The sequence below is a fragment of the Canis aureus genome, chromosome 17 (assembly GCF_053574225.1).
Source record: "Canis aureus isolate CA01 chromosome 17, VMU_Caureus_v.1.0, whole genome shotgun sequence".
NCBI classification, from domain to species: domain Eukaryota; kingdom Metazoa; phylum Chordata; class Mammalia; order Carnivora; family Canidae; genus Canis; species Canis aureus.
Genome location: NC_135627.1, coordinates 58904682 through 58924671, shown reverse-complemented (window position 1 = coordinate 58924671; position 19990 = coordinate 58904682). Strand labels below are relative to the sequence as shown.

Sequence of the window (19990 nt, the reverse complement as noted above, 5' to 3'; positions counted from 1 at the left end):
CTGAGCAGTGTCAACTTGACTGTCCACTCGGACACCCCAAGGACAGAACTTTTATTTTTTATTTTTTTATTTTTTATTTTTTTTTTTAAAGATTTATTTATTTATTTATCAGAGAGAGAGAGAGAGAGAGAGAGAGAGAGGCAGAGACACAGGAGGAGGGAGAAGCAGGCTCCATGCCGGGAGCCTGACGTGGGACTCGATTCCGGGACTCCAGGATCGCGCCCCGGGCCAAAGGCAGGCGCTAAACCGCTGAGCCACCCAGGGATCCCCGAACTTTTATTTTTTAAAGATTTATCCATTTATTTGGCAGAGAGAGAGAGAGAGAGAGCGCGCGCGCAAGCGCGTGCACAGGCAGGCAGAACAGCAGGCAAAGGGAGAGGGAGAAGCAGGCTCCCTGTTGAGCAGACAGCCAGACACGGGGCTCAATCCCAGACATGATCCAAGCCAAAGGTAGACGCCTAAGCGAATGAGCCACCCTGGTGCCCCCCACAACTATTTAGATTTAAAACCAAGGAGTGAGGTATATACTTAGCTTTAAAACAATAGGAACAACAAGAACAATAAACAAATCTCTTAAGGGCTTTCAAAGCTTACCTTAAATTTATACTTCGTACTACGTCTGAGATTCTTTACTGTGTAAGCAAGATCTTCTCCATCATATTTGGGCTTAAAACCATATCCCTGGAAAGGGAAAACAGCCTTTCTTAGATGTCTAACAGCAGAAATATGGGGGATAACAATTATGTAAAAAGATCCAGGTCTAAAAAAAAAAAAAAAAATCCAGGTCTTCTTCATGTTCTGTGTACAATGTGATTAATGCTGTTAAGTGTGATCCTCAACTCAATACTTCTATGTTGAATGGACAGACCCAGAAATATTAATGAATGCTTGTAGGAGGATGGAGACCTCATTTTCCATAAATAGTAACCAAGAGAAGATCTTTCTGTTGAGGGTAAAGTCAGAGCCAATGGTAACTTCACCATCCATAGGCATACCCCTAAAACTAACAGAATTTCCTAGACAGATGTTGCAAGAGCTAAACAGAACTGTAACTATTGAACGTATTTAATTTGCCCTGTGTTTAAGTAAATAAACAGTTGTGCTGGCAGATAGGGATGTCACTTAGGTTTTGAATTGCTATTTATAGCTCCAGGGACAATGCCTCACTACTTTCCCAATGTTATTTTTAAAAATTTTATTTTATTTTTTTATTTTATTTTTATTTTTTTAATTTTTTTTATTTTTAAAAATTTTAAAAGTTGATGTGTAATTCACAGACTGTAAAATTCCCATTTTAAAGTATTAAATTCAATCATATATAGTGTATTCAGAAGGTTGTGAAAGCATCACCAAATTCCTAATTCTACAATGAAGCCTGTACTTTATTTTTTGGTTAGCAGTCACTTCCCCTCTTTTCTCATCCACTAATATACTTTCTGTGGATTTGCCTATATCCTTAATAAATGGAATCACATAATATGTGGTCTTTTGTGACTGGATTTTTTTACTTAGCATGTTTTCAAGGTTCAGTCACGTCATGACATGTGTTAGAACGCCATTCCTTTATACAGCTCAATGATATTCCATTGTATGGATATATCACATTTTGTTTATTCATTCATCAATTAATGGACATCTGGGTTGTTTCCAATTTTTGGTTTTTATGAGTAATGCTATGAACATTCATGTATACGTTTCTGTATGAATATGTGTTTTCAATTCTCCTGGATATAGCTGGGAGTGGACCAATGCTATTTTTGACTCATATTGCTTTAAAGTAGCTCTGAAAAGCTGTGAAACTATGTAGAACTCATAGAAGACACCCTAACTCATGTTCAGTTCCATTCTAGCTCACAGGAGACAAGCCATTGGAAACTAGTGTCATGTGAAGCTCTTCATACCTTTTGTGGCACTTGGGAAAGCAGGGTATGAATAAAGCTGGAAAAGATGGACATATTATTTTCTTATTTTTTAGAGCTGCTTAGGCTGAAAAGGCTGTGGTGATCTTCCCCTTTCTTTTTTTTTTTTTTTTTTTTAAATATTTTTTTTAATTTTTTTATTTATTTATGATAGTCACAGAGAGAGAGAGAGGCAGAGACACAGGCAGAGGGAGAAGCAGGCTCCATGCACCGGGAGCCCGATGTGGGAATCGATCCCGGGTCTCCAGGATCGCGCCCTGGGCCAAAGGCAGGCGCCAAACCGCTGCGCCACCCAGGGATCCCGATCTTCCCCTTTCTTTATTCTCCCTAAAACATATTTAAAAATGCAGTCCATGCTGTTCGTAGGCACAGAATACATACAAACCCACAGAAAGAAACAAAACTCCACCCTACACATCAAGGAAACCAAAGACTGTTTTCTTCCTCATCCCAATTCCTCCTAAATGACAACCAACCAAGGATTCAAAGGATTTGGGGAAGGATCTAACTATTGTGGCACTAATTACTTATAAGGATTAATGCTACTTGAAATAGGTTTTAAACACTCTACTTAAAATACATATTCATACTTACTGAAGTTTCTTCCTCCATCTCTAAAATGTAAGAAATTCCTTCATCTGACGGTGTTCCTGAGGGCTTACTCCATTGCAAGGATAGCCAAGTAACACCAGCCTTAGTTAATACAGGACTTGCTGGCATAGAAGGGGCACATCCTGAAGTATAATATAAGACTTCTTCACTAAAACCACTGTTGAAATAAATAGTTTTTAAGAATGAATGAAAAGTTGTTTCTATAGCTAAAGAACTCATTTTCGATGAATGACGTTTTTTTGAAAGTGACAATTTTTGATAACTAATTATAATCCAAATAACATATCTTGGATTTGATAATATTTTATGGTAACTAGATCAGATACCTAAAGGTGAACTGGTATTCTTTTAAAGCTGCAATTTATTTAACACCTTCTCTTACAGCTTTTTGTAGGCTAGTAACACATCTTTACTATACAGCAACAGTGATAAACCAAAGCAGAATTTTTAGTGGGTAATTTGGACTCTGAATAAAAGTCATTTATATAAATGAAATTGACTAAGTAATATATTTACATTAAAACATATCTTACCTTGTGCCATACTCATTTTTGGCTGACAGTCTAAATTTACAACCCATTGCTGGTGATAGTTTAGTAATTTTAAATTGCTTCTGTAAGCCCATATAACATTGACAAAATTCTCCATTTCCTTTTCCCTAAAAAAAAACAAAAAAACAAAAAACTGATTATTATATCATGTAAATTTTTTAAAAAATATTTTATTTATTTATTTTTAAAGATTTTATTTATTTATTCATGAGAGACAGAGAGAGAGAGAGAGAGAGAGGCAGAGACAGGGGCAGAGGGAGAAGCAGGCTCCATGCTGGGAGTCTGACGTGGGACTCGATCTGGGGTCTCCAGGATCATGCCCTGGGATAAAGGCGGCGCTAAACCGCTGAGCCACCCGGGCTGCTCTATATCACGTAAATTATTGTAAAAAGTTAAATCCACATCAATTCCTGCTTGATGAATAACAACATATTGGCTAGTGTACGTTAAAAGTCATCTTTGTTACATGAACATCATGGATCTCAAGAGAAAGCAGCGATAACACATATTTTTTAAATGATACTATTCATTAAATGAAGAATTTATAAACTAGAAAGCAGGTATCTTTGTAAACCTTCTTGAATTAAGTATCCTGTTTTAGCTGATGCTAGACCTCTCGCTTTAGTAAAATACACTCTTTCCAGGTGTGGACCCCACAATCTCTTAGGGGGACTGGCAGTGGTAGAAACAGGGTGATCTTTGATACATACAACTGGCAGTGTTCCTCAATCTATGAAAAGTTCTACGCAAACAGTTTTAAGGAAAGGACCCTAATTGATCCCCAAACCTCTATCTTAACAGATGCTAAGCTTCTATAAAATAAAGATTTGGAACCACAACTGCATAGATTTAACAGTTAAAGAGTGTAAACAGAGAGAAAACCTATTATAGGCAAAAGAATGGGAGAGAGAAAAGTCTGCAGGTCAAGACAATCAAAGAGTTTCAGAAATTTAGGATGCTACATAAAGTGGACAAGTTTTTTATTCTCCACCCATTTTTCTTTATTGTGTTGGTAGAGGTAAATGGTGGTTTTAGGGTGACTTCTGCTTCAGAGAAAACCTTTAGTCTGTATCTGGCTGCTTAACTACACCTTCCTGTTTTACTGTTTATAGTTGATTCTATTGAGCTGTCTAAATAGAAAATTGTATCATCTCTAAATAATGGTAATTTTGCCCCCTAGCTCAGCCACTGTACGGCTGTACCTCTTGTTTTAGTTCCAAATCATACTGCATTAATGTTAAATAAAGGTGGGAATAACTGACAACTTTGACTTGCTTCTGCTTTGACTAGAATTGCTTTTATGTTTAGTGATGGTACTTCACTTAATATAAAAATAAAGTTTTAACTGAGAGGAGTGCTGAATTTCATCAAGCATCTTTTTATAATTTATCAATGTATGTTTTTTCTTCTAAATTACTATGATAATGGATAGTGGATTTCCCAATTCTAAATTCTCTTAAAACTTCTGGAATAAAACCTACTTGTTTTGTCCCTCATTATTCTTTAATATAGGCATACCTTGTTTTATTGCACTTCACTTTATTGTGCTTTACATAGTGTTTTATTTTTTTTTAAGATTTTATTTATTTATTTATTTATTTATGAGCAACAAAGAAAGAGAGGCAGAGACACAGGCAGAGGGAGAAGCAGGCTCTCCGTGGGGAGCCTGAGGCAGGACTCAATCCCAGGACCCCGGGATCACAGCCTGAACCAAAGGAAGATGCTCAACCACTGAGCCACCCAGGTGTCCCTGCAGATAGTGGTTGTTTTTTTTGTTTTTGTTTTTTTTTTTTTTTTTTTACGAAGTTTGGTCTGTGGCCAAACCCTGCATCAATCAGGTCTACTGGTACCATTTTTCCAATAGCATTTGCTGACTTTGTGACTCTGTCACATTTTGACAGTTCTTGTAGTCTTTCAAACCTTTTCATTATTATTTTATTTGTTATGTGATTCAAGGAAGAGGCCAAATATTGACACTTAGGAGTTTGGCAGAAGTTGATTCCAACCCTCATGGATGACTTTGAGGGTCCCAAGACTTCAGTAAAGGAAGTAACAGCAGATGTGGTGGAAATAGAAAAAACTTGCATTAGAAGTGGAACCTGAAGATGTGAGACTGAATTGCTACAACCTCATGATAAAACTTCAGCAGATGAAGAGCTGCTTCTTATGGAGGAGCAAAGAAAGTGGTTTCTTGAGATGGAATCTACTCCTGGTGAAGATGCTGTGAAGACTTTTGAAATGATAACAAAGGATTTAGAATTCTACATAAACTTAGTTGATAAGGCAGCAGCGGGGTCTGAGGGGATTGACTCCGTTGGGAAAGAAGTATTAGTGTTGGTAAGTATTATTAAACAGCATTGCATGTTACAGAGAAACGGTTCATGAAAGGAAGAACCAACTGATGCAGCAAACTTCATCACTGTCTTATTTTTCTAAAGAAATTTCAAGTCATCCCAACCTTCATCAAGCACTACCCTGACCAGCCTGCAGCCATCAACATCAAGGCAAGACTCCACCAGCAAAAAGATTATGATTCACTGAAAGCTCAGATGATGGTCGGCATTTTTTTTAGCAATAAAGTATTTTTATTTTTTTTTTAAGATTTTATTTATTTATTCATGAGAGACACAGAGAAAGGCAGAGACACACAGACAGAGGGAGAAGCAGGTTCCCTGTGGGGAGCTCGATGCAGGACTTGATCCCAGAATCCCAGGATCACGCCCTGAACCGAAGGCAGACACTCAACCACTGAGCCACCCAGGCGTCCCAGCAACAAAGTATTATTAAGGTATGTACATTTTTTTTAAGACATAATGCCACTGAACCTTTAATAGACTACAAATATAGTGTGATATATAACTTTTATATACACTGGGAAACCAAAAAATTCATCTGACTTGCTTTACTGAAGTACTTTGCTTTATTGTGGTTGGCTGGAACCGAATCTACAATATCTCAAAGGTATGCCTACATACTGCTGAATTCCCAAATTATCAATGGAATTTCTTCTTACTCCTTCTGGCTACTCCTCTTAGCTGGATATAAACAGCAGGGCAAGAAACATAAAATGATGGAAAAATAGAGTACTAAAATAATAAAACTCAGTATGCTTGCTGTGGTACACTGAAGAATGGCCCTCAAGATATCCAAGTCCTAAACCCTGGAACCTGTGAATGTTACTCTACTCAGAGACTGTACAGATGTTATTAAAACATCACTTGCTTTTTTTAAAGCTCTTGAGAGGGAGAGTTTATCCTGGATTATTATCTAGGTGGACCTTAAATGGAATTACACGTATCCTTCTTAGAGGGAAAAGGACGTGAAGACAGAAGAGGAAAAAGGCCATGTGATAATGGCAGCAGAGATAGAAAAGGCTATCTGATGCAGCCATGAGTTCATGGTAATGACCCAGTAATGAGGAGAACCTCCAGAAGCTGGAAAAGTCAGGAGAATGGATTCTCCTCTAGAGTTGCTGGAGGAAGCACGACTATGGTGACACTTTGATTTTTGCTCAGAGAGACATAATTGATTTCTGGTTTCCAGAATTATAGAATGAGTGTGTCTTGTTTTAAACAATCAGGTTTGTGACAATTTGTTAAAAAACGAGTAGCCATAGTAAACAAATACACTTGCCTTTAAGGCTGATGTGAAAAAAATTCCTTTATCAAGGTTATTAACCAAATGAGAGCTTTGAGGGGTTTAAGTCAAAAACAAAACAAAACAAAACAAAACAAAACAAAACAAAACAAAACAAAACAAAACATAGGGCGGTCCAGCCAGTAATGTTTTCCACCAAATCATTCACAATGTTTTTAAAGAGGAAAATACTATTAAAACAAATTATTTCTGCTTGACAATATACATATAATTTTCCCCTAATTTAAAATATTCAATTTACTTACCTCATCCCATTCTAAAAGAAAGCTTTGGATTTTAGAACCATTGTCACTAGGTGTCTAAAAGAAATACAAAAAAAAAAAAAATGCAAATTAGTACTTTTGTAAAAGATACTGTGATGATCTAATCTGAGCAATCTATTGTATTACAGATACTCTCTGTGAATTAACTCTGGGAAAACTGCACAGAAAATACAGATATGTATGTACTGTATAATGCCACAATCCTTTTAAATGCAAGGAGAGAAAACAAAGCAAGAAGCTAATTCAAGGTTTTCTGAACACTGAACAATCTCTTGTAGCAAGAACAATCTTAACTTTTATAAAATCCATTAAAAAAACCACTTTGCCTTTGTCAGATGGTTTTAGTTGCTTTAAGTTCCTAGGATTGATCCTGTCATTTTCACTGAAACTCACCTTACAATCTAAAAGTAATACTGTATGATAAACCAGAGAATGAAGGAACCAGGGTGCTTAGAAGAACTCCAAGAGGTCACATTGTCCAGATCTTTGCTTCTAGACACAATGTGCCCATTACCTGAGATTGCTCATTCACTGATTTGTTAAATCTGCAGTGGTGAAAATTTCAGTCTCCCTTAGCATTTTTAAAAAAATGTTTTTTAAAAGATTTTATTTATTTATTCATGAGAGAAAGAGAGAAAGAGAGAGAGAGAGAGAGAGGCAGAGACACAGGCAGGGGGAGAAGCAGGCTCCACACAGGGAGACCGATGTGGGACTTGATCTCGGGTCTCCAGGATCAGGCCCTGGGCTGAAGGCGGAGCTAAACCGCTGAGCCACCCAGGCTGCCCTCCCTTAGCATTTTATTCTAGTATTTAATCACTCTAGAACTCAGGAATTTCAAGTTTATTTCTACTTGAATTTTCTACCATTTCAATTTGTTTCCTCTTTAAGTCATTCACTTGCTTTTTAAATTTTAGTTTTAAAAATTTTTATTTATTTATTCATGAGAGACACAGACACAGGCAAAGGGAGAAGCAGGCTCCCTGTGGGGAGCTCAATGTGGGACTCGATCTCAGGACCCTGGGATCATGTCTTGATCTGAAGGTGGAAGCTCAACCACTGAGCACCCAGGTGCCATAAGTCCCTTACTTTAGATGCAGAACAATGGATCACTACTCTCTTTATAATAACTTCATCCATTTGAAGACAATGGACTCTAAAACTCCTTTTATTAAAATTAAATAATCTTAACTTCTGAAATCATGCTCTCAAAAATTCCTGTAATTCTCTGGATTTTATCTAGTTTTTATAGAATATTGGCAACCATGTTAAGAGCAATCAAGGATGGTCAAGTCTTTAATAAACAATCCTTTATAACATGGAGGCCCAAATTGTTTGTTGAACATTAACACATCTTGTGCTTTAAAATTTTTTTAAATTGTAATTTTTAACTGGTAGGCACGACCAAAATTTGCTATGTAAGTTACAGGAGTGGCAGTTAAGTGACTACAGTATGGATAGGACAGAAAAAGAAACCTTGGGAAATTCAAGTCTTACACAGCAAAAGGAAGAGCCTCCCAAGGTAGAGAAGATTGCAAATCTCAGGAAGAAATATGTGGTATAAAATATATTTCCCCATAATGAATGCCTCCAGATTGCTCTAGTCTAGTTGCTAAGATTGTACATTTATTTTGCCTAATTTTTTTGACTTTATTTTGTGAGGCTTTTCAAATCAAGGAAATGGATTCTCCTCAAGTTCCTGGAAGAAGCATGGTTATGGTGACACCAATAATTTGTGACCATTTCTCCAAGTTAGAGGGGAAACTATTATATATAAAGTGTTTTACCTACCTCATTTAATCCTCATATCAACTTTGTAGTACTATTATCATAATTGATATTTAAGTCACTAAAGTACACTAAGCCAGTTTTCTTCAATTTTAACATCAAATAGCAACAACAGCCATTATGCTTATTATGTGCCAGGCATTGTGCTATGGGCTATACAGATATTATCTGATAATACTATTCCAAGTAACAGTAAAAATGATTATCTCTTTCCTCAATCATGCTAATACCATGTGTATATAGATCATTTCTAGGAAGAGCATGGGTGACCTGTGTGGGCAACTAAGAGGCAGCACTATTTATATCTTACACAGACTTGTTGCAATATTGCTAAAGTCAAATTTCAAAACTCAGTTTTAATTTATCTTCAGAATAAAGAGCACTGCTCTACTGAGATCTCAACCTACATTAAGGGTACTAGGCTGTGACTCTATTGGCCCCACCAAATTGCTCTTAAGTGACATGAAATAAAATTAGTCATACTTATCACATACAAAAATGTATGTATGTACATACTTGTCTGATTTACGTGTGCTAATAGTACTTTTTAACTGCATAAAGCATCTAACATCCTTAGAAGAACTAGGAACTAATAAGCCCCAATAAGTAGTAAGTTTCATATTATCAAAAGCTTTCATAGAGAAAGCTAGCTCTGAGTTTTGTTCTTGGGTAAGATTAGATAATTAAATCCAGACTAGTAGTTATTTTCTTACTGCATATCAACAATTGCTAACAGGGGTGGTATTCCCTTGCAGTGGATGTTTAGAGATTTTGTTGCGGATATTTCTGACCATCACAATTATGGCAAGGGAAGAAAGGTTAACTTTTACAGGTGAGGATGAAGGATGCTAATAATTCTATATAGTGAGAGACATTGTTCTCTTTCTCTAGGATTTTTGAATGTCCTCCTGGGCATCCATGTAGGTGAAATATCTGTTTATCATTATCAGAGCCTAGAACCTAATTTCACTTTATAAGGTATTTTTTTAGAATGTTTTATTCATTTATTTATGAGAGAAAGAGAGAGAGGGGGGCAGAGGGAGAAGCAGACTCCTGGCAGAGTAGGGAGCCCGATCCGATGCAGGGCTGGATCCGAGGACCCTGAGATCATGACCTGAGCCAAATGTAGACACAACCGACTGAGCCACCCAGGCGCCCCTTCTATAGTTTTAAGTTAATGGATTTTTCCAAAAGGAAACTACTCTGCAATTTGAGAAAGACTGTACTTAATTTGTTCAGAAATTTACCAAGACTCATGTATCATTTTAGTAAATCATGTCTCCAATGACAGTGCTGTCTGTACTATCTGAATTACCAATTCTATCTGTGTTGTCAGTCCACTTTATTATATATTCTTGTGTAACTGGACACAAAGATTTATATATTAGCATATATATTATTCTATTAAAACAGAGTATTTAATGGAATATTCCTTTAAGATGTCATATTGTATTTTTAAGACTATAAGTCTAGTTATTATGAACTCTTGTTTTATGATAAAATTCAGGATATAGGCATTGTAATGAACTTGAGAAGCATTGCTGAGACTCTCAATGTCATCCCATGTCCAGTATAATAAGGACTGCTAATTATGTATCAGTCTTTTCTGCTATATTTACATAAAGTAAGAAAACCACTACGAATATTAATTCAAGATATAACAAGTGCCCATTTAATATATGTAAAGAAGAACAAGTTAGCTTAAAGTTCCTTTTTGTCTCCAAGTACAAATGACTGAAATTTAATATTAGCGGGGGAGAGGAGGGAGTAAATGTCCAGTTAGAAAATACTCTGAAGAATATTCTTACCTTCCATTGCAAAGTGAGTGAATTTTTGGTGCGATTGGCTATCCTGGGTGGATTAGGTATGTCAGGTTCACAGCTTAAGGTGGTAAAGCTTTCAGCTTCTGAAGGAGTTCCCTTCACAGAATTGTATTCAGCCTGGACTCTGGTGATAATACACAGTTTTAATTAGCAGAATCATTGTATTCTGCCTTCAATGCCAACAACCTTTCAATACTTGAAATTAGTAATGTGCCCTCTCATGTTCTATCAAGAAAACAAGGGTGGGGCACCTGGCTAGCTCAGTTGGTAGAGTACGTGACTCTTGATCTTCAGGTTGTGAGTTCAAGCCCCACAGTGGGTGTAGAGATTACTTAAAAATAAAGTCTTTAAAAGAAAAAAAAAAAAGAAAATTATGCACATTAGAAGGATGGTTCTTAAAAAAAGAAATATAGGATAGACTAGTGGCTTTCATCCTTTTTATTTTGACTGTACCACATTTTAAGTTGTGACAACTATCTGTGTCGTATGTACTTGCTCATACACACACACAACAAAGAAAAGTATCTGGAAACAATATCTATAAGGGTAATATACTTTCTATGCCATTTGTTTATTTAACTAAAAAATGCTAAATGTAACCCACAAAAGTCCATGGTTCGATAATGGTTGCAGTCTCCACCATTTGAAAAATGCTAAGTTGTATAATACTTTGGGTTCATCCACAGAAAGTATAACTGAAGACTTAATTTAATAGTTTTTTTTTTAAGATTTTATTTATTAATGAGAGAGAGAGAGACAAGGAGAGAGAGAGACAGAGAGAGGGGCAGAGACAGAGGCAGAGGGAGAAGCAGGCTCCATGCAGAGAGCCCAATGTGGGACTCGATCCTGGGACCCTAGGATCACGCCCTGGGCCGAAGGCAGGTGCTAAACCACTGAGCTACCCAGGGATCCTCATGAAGACTTAATTTAATAGTTTAATAGGAGTAATCCCAACCACAAATGCTCTTTTTAAAAATGGAGGTGATTAACCAAGTAACAGATTAATGAGTCCCAGCTGGGGAGACTTTAGTTTGTAAAATGTTGGTAAATTATAATAGAACTACACAGAAAAAAACAGTATCTAAGTTGCCTCAGTTAAATATGAATTTTTTTAAAGGTTTTATTTTAAGTAATCTCTACACCCAATGTGGGGCTTCAACTCACAACCTCAAGATCAAGAGTTGTATGCACTGACTGAGCGAGCCAGGGGCCCCTAAATGGTGTGAAATTTTAAAAGTTTTAGTATCTCAAACTCTTTCTGGAACATGATGTAGTAAAAATATATTAGTACAAACCAACTACTATTTATGCTTCTGTTTTGTAAAAATTTCAAAAGTTTTCCATGTGCTAAATTAGATATGCAGATATATTACACTTACTATCTGTATATTCATTCCAATCCCAAGGTCCTACAAACAGGATGATTAACCATTCAACATAACACTTCAGTGAAATGTTTTTGAGTATTTTTTTTGGGATTGTGTTGACAAATGTACCAAAAGAAAACCGAAGTCCACAAATTCCATGTTTTTAATCCAAAATTAATAAAGTACATTCTAGGCTTTTAACTAAATTATTAAAAAATACCTATGTTCTATCATATTAAACCAACATGTAGGAATTCCTTACTTTGCATGGTAATCTGTAGCTGGTTTGAGATCATTTAAAGTGACACTTGTTTCTTCTCCTCTGGGGGAAAAAAAGAAACATTTCACTGTCTGATACACAAGCATTTCTAGAGGACTTATATTATGTACACTTCAGTTTGTGGCAGTTTATGAAATTATACTGCTACCTTATCAATTGTAACCATATTCAGATTCCACCAATATGGAATTTGTGTAATAAGGATACGTGGCAAACTTAAGTCATGTGTCTACATACCATTTTAAAACAAAAAGGTGTCCACACACTGGGACGGAGAGCCTGTTAAGACAGTGGAGGAGCAGGGGGGCTCTCAGCTTGCCTCGTCCCTCCAATATAGCTAGATAAATATCAAAGCATTCTAAACACCCAAGAAATTGATCTGAGAACTGAGAGAACAAAGCTGCACATCTATAGGTAGAAAAAATGGCCACCTCGTGGTAGGCAGGAGCTGTGGAGAGGGTGGATTTGGGGGGAGAGAAGAGCAGGGGACCAGACAAGAAAAAATCTTCCCCAAAACCAACAACTGAGAAAGGGAAAGAGGCTAACTACGGCAAATTTTCATAAGCAGTGGAGCTCAGAGTCTTGTTTTCCAAGTCTGTACCACTGCTGGAGTTGTGCCTGGCAGGCTCAGCAGTGCTCTGATAGGGAAGGAGGGCAGAGACCCAGAAGTAGGCAGCACACTGTGGTCTGAGGATCCCCTGGGTCACATGGGGAGAAACAGTTCCCCTTCTTGCAGTGCATTTGGGAATGGTGGCATGGTCTCTCAGGGGACAAAAGGACTGGTGGCACTGATGTGTATCTGTTCACTAGCATGGGAACAGGTACTGATTGGCTGAGGGCAGCAAGCCATGTTGCCAGTTTTTGCTGCACTTTACCATTAACTCTGAACTACTGTGCAACTATGTGACTGCTTTTCTGGGACAAACCTATAGCAGCCATAGTGCAACAAGACCCTCCCCCAGATTAGTGTGAGTCCGTAAAACTGGGAGTTTTGAAAGCTAGCTCCATGCCTGAGATAAAACACTGCACCAGTTGGCAGAGACAGGGTGAGGCAGGAGTCTGACAGAAGCTGGGGGCACAAGAGGAGCGGCTGCTTGCTCTTCTGTGAGGGTTTCCTGAAGAGTGGTGGCTGCGAACTCCTCAGTCCAGGGAGGAGAGTGGGGTGACACCATTTCCCCCCATGTATCAGCACTGACCAACGTCAGTGAACAACACAGCACCCCCCAGTGGAGGTCAGAGCTGCTTACACCAGGCACCCCCCCTTCACCCCCCCGCAAGTGCATCTCCACAAGGGCAAGTCGGCCTGAGAATCTGGGTAGCAGGCCCATCCCTCAGAACACCAGCACACAACCTCACACACACCAAGCCTACTGATCATAAGAGAGTTGTAAAGCTTTAGCTCTAGGGAAATAGAATCTCATTTCTTTTGGGGTGGTGGGGGGCGGTGGGATCCAGCTTCTTTTAACAAGCAGACCAAAACACACATAGTTCAAACCTGCTATATAGTGGACAAGGTCTAAACATCCCCCATTGCAGGCAAGGAGAAACCCTGCAGAGGACTGACCTGAGACAAGCAGCTAAAACAGAACAGCAGAGCACATACTCTGAAACATCTCCTGAATTACCAGGCCCAAGACAGTATAGGACCTTTTCTTAATATAGCCATTGCTGTCAGGAGCAGGGATATAACAGGCTTTTCTAACAGTCACACAAAAAAATGGTGACCTAGACAAAATGGCAAGATGGAAGAATTCACCCCAAAAGAAAGAACAGGAAGAAGTAATGGCCAGGGACTTAATCAATATGGATATAAGTAAGATGCCAGAACAAGAATTTAAATAAAGTAACAATTGTAAAGATACTAGCTGTGTTTGAGAAAAGCATAGAAGATACTAGAGAATCCTTAACTGTAGAGATAAAAGAACTAAAAGCTAGTCAAGCTAAGATAAAAAATGCAATAACCAAGATACAAAACCAACTGGATGCAATGATACTGAGGATGGACGAAGCAGAGGCTATAGATACAGAAGATAAAATTATGGAAAATAATGATGCTGAAAAGAAGAGGAAAAGAAACATAGAAGATCACGAACTTAGAGTTAAGGTACTCAGTGACTCCTTAAAGCATACTAACAGTTGATCACTGGAGTCCCAGAAGAAGTAGTGAGAGGCAAAAGGAGCAGAAGATTTTATATGAGCAAATTATAGGTGAAAACTTCCTTAATCTAGGGAAGGAAACAGACATTGAAATCCAAGAAGCGCAGAGAACTCCCATTAAATTCAACAAAACCCAGTCATCACTAACATTTACCACAGTTAAATTAAAAAAAAAAAAAACAAAAAAAACAAAAAAACCACAGAAAAGGAAAGAATCCTGAAACCAGAAAAAGTTCTTAACCTACAAGGGAAGACAGATCAGGTTTGCAGCAGACCTGTCCACAGCAACTTGGCAAGCCAGAACAGAATGGCAAGATATATTCAACATGCTGAATGGGAAAAATATGTAGCCAAGAACACTTTATCCAGCAAGCCTCTCATTCACAATAGAAGGAGAGATAAACAGTTTCCCAAACAAACTAAAGGAGTTTGTGTCCACTAAACCAGCCTTGCAAGAGATATTAAAGGGAACTCTTTGAATGAGGAAAAAAAAAGACCAAAAGCAACAAAGACTAGGAAGGAACAGAGAATATATCACTGTAAACACCAACTTTACAGGTAACACAATGGCACTAAATTCCTATCAATAATCACTCTGAATGTAAACAGACTAAATGCTCCAATCAAAAGACAAAAGGTATCAGAAAGGATAAAAAAGTAAGACCTATTTATGTGCTGCCTATAAGACATTCACTTTAGACCTAAAGATATCTGCAGATTGAAAGTGAGGGGATAGAGAGCCATCTATCATGCTAATGGACATCAAAAGAAAGTTGAAGTAGCCCTACTTATGTCAGACAAACTAGATTTTATTTTATTTTTTAAAATTTAAATTCAATTTACCAACATATAGAATAACACCCAGTGGTAATCCTATCTAGTGCCCTCCTTAGTGCCCATCACCCAGTTACCCCATTCCCCCACCCACCTCCCCTCAGACAAACTAGATTTTAAACCAAAGACTGTAATAAGAGATGAAGAAAGGGATTATATCACAATTAAGGAGTCTGTCCATGAAGAAGATCTAACATTGTAATTATTTATGCCCTCAACTTGGGAGCACCCAATTATATAAATCAGTAACACTTAAAAGAAATCCATTGATAATACAATAGTAGGGGACTTTAACACTCCACTTACAGCCATGGACAGAATATCTAAGCAGAAGATTAACAAGGAAACAATGGTTTTGAATGACACACTGGACCAGATGGACTTAACAGATTGATATTCAGAGTATTTCATCCTACAACAGCAGAATACACATTCAAGTGGACATGGAACAGTTTCCAGAAAAGATCACATACTAGGTCACAAATTAGGCCTCAAACCAGTGCAAAAAGATTGGGATCATACTGTGTGTATTTTTAGACCACAATGCTATGAAACTTGAAGTCAATCACAAGAAAAAATTTGGAAAGACCATGATGAACACATGGAGGTTAAAGAACATTCTATCAAAGAGTGAATGGGTTAACCAGGAAATTAAAGAAAAAAAATAAAAATATAATGAAATGAAATGAAAATGAAAACAAGACAGTCCAAAACCTTTAGGATGCAGCAAAGGCGGTCCTAAGTGGACCTAAGAGGTCCTTGAAATACAGGCCTATCCCAAAAAGCAAGGAAAGGGGATCCCTGGGTGGCTCAGCGGTTGAGCTCCTGCCTTCGGCCCAGGGCCTGATTCTGGAGTCCCGGGATTGATTCCCGCATCGGGCTCCCTGCATGGAGCCTGCTTCTCGCTCTGCCTGTGTCTCTGCCTCTCTCTCTGTGTCTCTCATGAATAAATAAATAAAATCTTTAAAAAAAAAAAAAAAAAGCAAGGAAAGTCTCAGATACACAACCTAACTTTATACCTAAAAGAGCTAGAAAAGGAAGAGCAAATAAAGCCTAAGCTGACAGAAGAAGGAAAATAATGAAAATTAGAGCAGAAATAAATTATATAGAAACAAAAAAACCCAGTAGAACAGATTAGTGAAACAAGAGCTGGTTCTTTGAAATAATTAATGAAATAGCTAAATCACTAGGCCAGATTTATCAAAAAGGAGAAAGGACCTCAAAAAAAAATCACAAATGAAATAGATCACAACCAATAACACAGAAATACAAACAATTATAAGAGATTATGAAAAATTCTATGCCATCAAACTGAGCAACTGAAGAAAGGGACAAATTCCTAGAAACATACAAACTACCAAAACTGAAAGAAAAAGAAATAGAAAATTTGAACTGAGCCAGAACCATCAAGGAAACTGAATCTGTAATCAAAACTCTCCCAACAAACAAAAGCCCAGGGCCAGATGGCTACGAGGGGATCCTATCAGATATTTATTTATTTATTTATTTATTTATTTATTTATTTATTTATTTATTTATTTATAACATTTTATTTGTTTATTCATGAGAGACACACACAGAGAGAGGCAGAGACAAAGGCAGAGGGAGAAGCAGGCTCCATGCATGAAGCCCAATGCGGGACTCGATCCCGGGTCTCCAGGATCACACCCTGGGCCAAAGGCAGGCACTAAACCACTAAGCCACCCAGGGATCCCCTCTATCAGACATTTAAAGAAGAGCTGATACCTATTCTTCTCACAAACTGTACCAAAAAACAGAAATGGAAGGAAAACTTCCAAACTCATTCTATGGTGCCTGTATTACCTGATTCCAAAACCAAAGACCCCACTAAAAAGAATTATAGGCCAGTATTCCTGACGAACATGGATATAAAAATTCTCAACAAAATACTATCAAATCAAATCCAACAGCATATTAAAAGAGTTATTCACCACAATCAAGTGGGATTTATTCCTAGGGCTGCAGGGGTGGTTCAACATTCACAGACCAATCAATGTGACACACCACATTAATAAAAGAAAGGAGAAGAACCACACGATTATCTTAACAGATGCAGAAAAAGCATCTGACAAAATGCAACATCCATTCTTGATAAAAATTCTCAACAAAGTAGGTATACATGGAACATAATGTCAACATCATAAAGGCCAAATACAAAAGACCCATAGCTAATATCAACCTCAATGGGGAAAAACAGAGCTTTTCCTCTAGTCAGGAATAACACAAGGATGTCCATGCTCACCAGTACTATTTAACATACTATTGGAAGTCAATCAACAGAAAGAAATAAAAGGCATCTAAATTGGCAAGGAAGAAGTCCAACTTTCACTATTTGCATACAACGTGATACTCTGTAGGAATCCCAAACACTCCATTGAACAACTGAATATGAATCCAACAAAGTTACAGGATATAAAACCAAAATAGAGAAATCTATTGCATTTCTATTCACCAATAATGAAGCAGCAGAAAAAGAAATCAAGGAATTCATCCCATTTACAATTGCACCAAAACCCATAAGACACCTAGGAATAAACCTAACCAAAGAGGTAAAAGACCTATACTCTGACAATATAGAACACTTATGAAAGAAATTGAAGAGGACACAAAGAAATGGCAAAACAATTCCATGTTCATAGATTGAGGAACAAACATTGTTAAAATGTCTATACGACCTAAAACAATCTACACATTTAATGTAATTCCTATCAAAGTAACTCCAGCATCTGTCACAGAGCTAGAACAACCAACCCTAAAATTTGTATGGAACCACAAAAGACCACAAATAGCCAAAGGAATGTTGAAAAAGAAAACCAAAGCTGGAGGCACCAGGAATCTGGACTTCAAGCTCTACTACAAAGCTGTAGTCATTGAGACAGTATGGTACTGGCAGAAAAATCAACAGACACGCAGATCTATGGAATAGAGGAGAAAACCCAGAAATAGACTCACGACTATATGCTCAACTAATCTTGGACAAGCAGGAAAGAATATTCAATGGGAAAAATCTCAGTGGTGTTGGGAAAACTCGACAGCCACATGTGTAAGAATGAAACTAAACCACATTTTATACTATACACAAAATTGAATTCAAAATGGATGAAAGACCTAAATGTCAGATAGGAAAACATCAAAATCCTAGAGAGGAACACAGGCAGCAACCTCTTTGACTTAAGCCATAGCAATTTCTTACTAGAAATGTTGCTGAAGGCAAGGGAAACAAAAGCAAACATGAATTACTGGGACTTCATCAAGATAAAAAGCTTCTGCACAGTGAAGGAAACAGTCAATAAGATGAAAAGGCAACCTATGGAATGGGAAAAGATATTTGCAAATGCATTATCTGATAAAGGGTTAGTATCCAAAATCTATAAAGAACTTACCAAAATCAACATTCCAAAAGCAAATAATCCAGTTAAAAAATAGGTAGAAGATGTGAGTACGCATTTTTTTAAAGACATCCAGATGGCTAAGAGACACATGAAAACATGCTCAACATCACTCATAATCAGGGAACAGAAAAATTAAAACCACAATGAGGTACCACCTCACACCTGTTAGAATGGCTAAAATTAACAACACAAGGAACAAAAGATGTTGGCGAGGGTGCAGAGAAAGGGGAACCCTCTCACACTGCTGATGGGAATGCAAACTGATGCAGCCACTCTGGAAAACAGTATGGAGGTTCCTCAAAAAGCTAAAAATAAAACTGCTCTATGATCCATCAATCACACCGCTATTTACTCAAAGGGTACAAAAATACAGATCTGAAGCGGGTACATGCACTCTGATGTTTACAGCACCATTATCAACAATAGCCAAACTATGGAAACAGTCCAAATATCCATTAACTGATGAATGGATAAAGAAGATGTGCTGTATGTACACACACACACACACACACACACACACACACACAGCCATCAAAAAGAATGAAATCTTGCCACTTGCAACAATGTGGATGGAGCTAGAGTATATTATGCTAAGTGAAATAAGTCAGTCAGAGAAAGACAAATACCATATGATTTCACTCATATATAGAATTTAAGAAACAAAACGAACACATGGGAAGGAAAAAAAGAGAGGGAAGCAAACCATAAGAGACTCTTAAGGACAGAGAACAAAATGAGGGTTGATGGGCGTATGGGCTAAATGGGTGACAGGTATTAAAGGCACTTATTATGATCAGCACTCGGTGTTGTATATAAGTGATGAATCACTAAATAAATAAGATAAAAACAAAAAACAAAAGGTATCCTAAGCAGATCAACCAATCTTCTTCTTCTTTTTTTTTTTTTTAGCGTAGACAGGGAAGACATTTAGCTTATTAAAGAAAAAAAATAGTTTCAATTATTTAAAAATTCATTTTGCACAATTAAAACGAATAAACCCTATGTACTGTCAAAATCAAAACCACCTATTTTTTTTTACAAGGAATGTGCTATTTCTGCCTTTTATTAGAGTATAACATGGAATCTTATTTAAAATACTACAGTTGAATGAGCAGATCATTAAAAAAAGTGAATAATCTGAAGTGAAGCATTTCACTCATGGCCACTGTTACATTTTCACATTTTCAAATATAACAGAATACATTTTCTTAAAATAGTCATTTGACATAACTTTTACTAATATATGTGGCCAAAAAACCCAGCCTATTTTCTATTTATTTTTTAAAAAAATCACTATTCTCTGCCAAATTTTCTTCAGCCAAGTTTCTC

General features: G+C 37.2%; 1 protein-coding gene across 5 annotated transcripts in view; it reads right to left on the bottom strand.

The window, feature by feature from the left end:
• Window positions 1–19990, bottom strand: part of FNDC3A (fibronectin type III domain containing 3A) — a 170510-nt gene that overhangs the window by 28151 nt on the left and 122369 nt on the right. For all 5 annotated transcript variants that reach the window (XM_077855756.1, XM_077855753.1, XM_077855754.1 and 2 more), the window contains 6 exons: window positions 12240–12299; window positions 10596–10734; window positions 6985–7038; window positions 3065–3189; window positions 2514–2688; window positions 595–681 (listed from right to left, as the gene is read on the bottom strand). In XM_077855756.1, the coding sequence (XP_077711882.1) occupies window positions 595–681; window positions 2514–2688; window positions 3065–3189; window positions 6985–7038; window positions 10596–10734; window positions 12240–12299 (640 nt within the window). The remainder of the gene's footprint in view (window positions 1–594; window positions 682–2513; window positions 2689–3064; window positions 3190–6984; window positions 7039–10595; window positions 10735–12239; window positions 12300–19990) is intronic.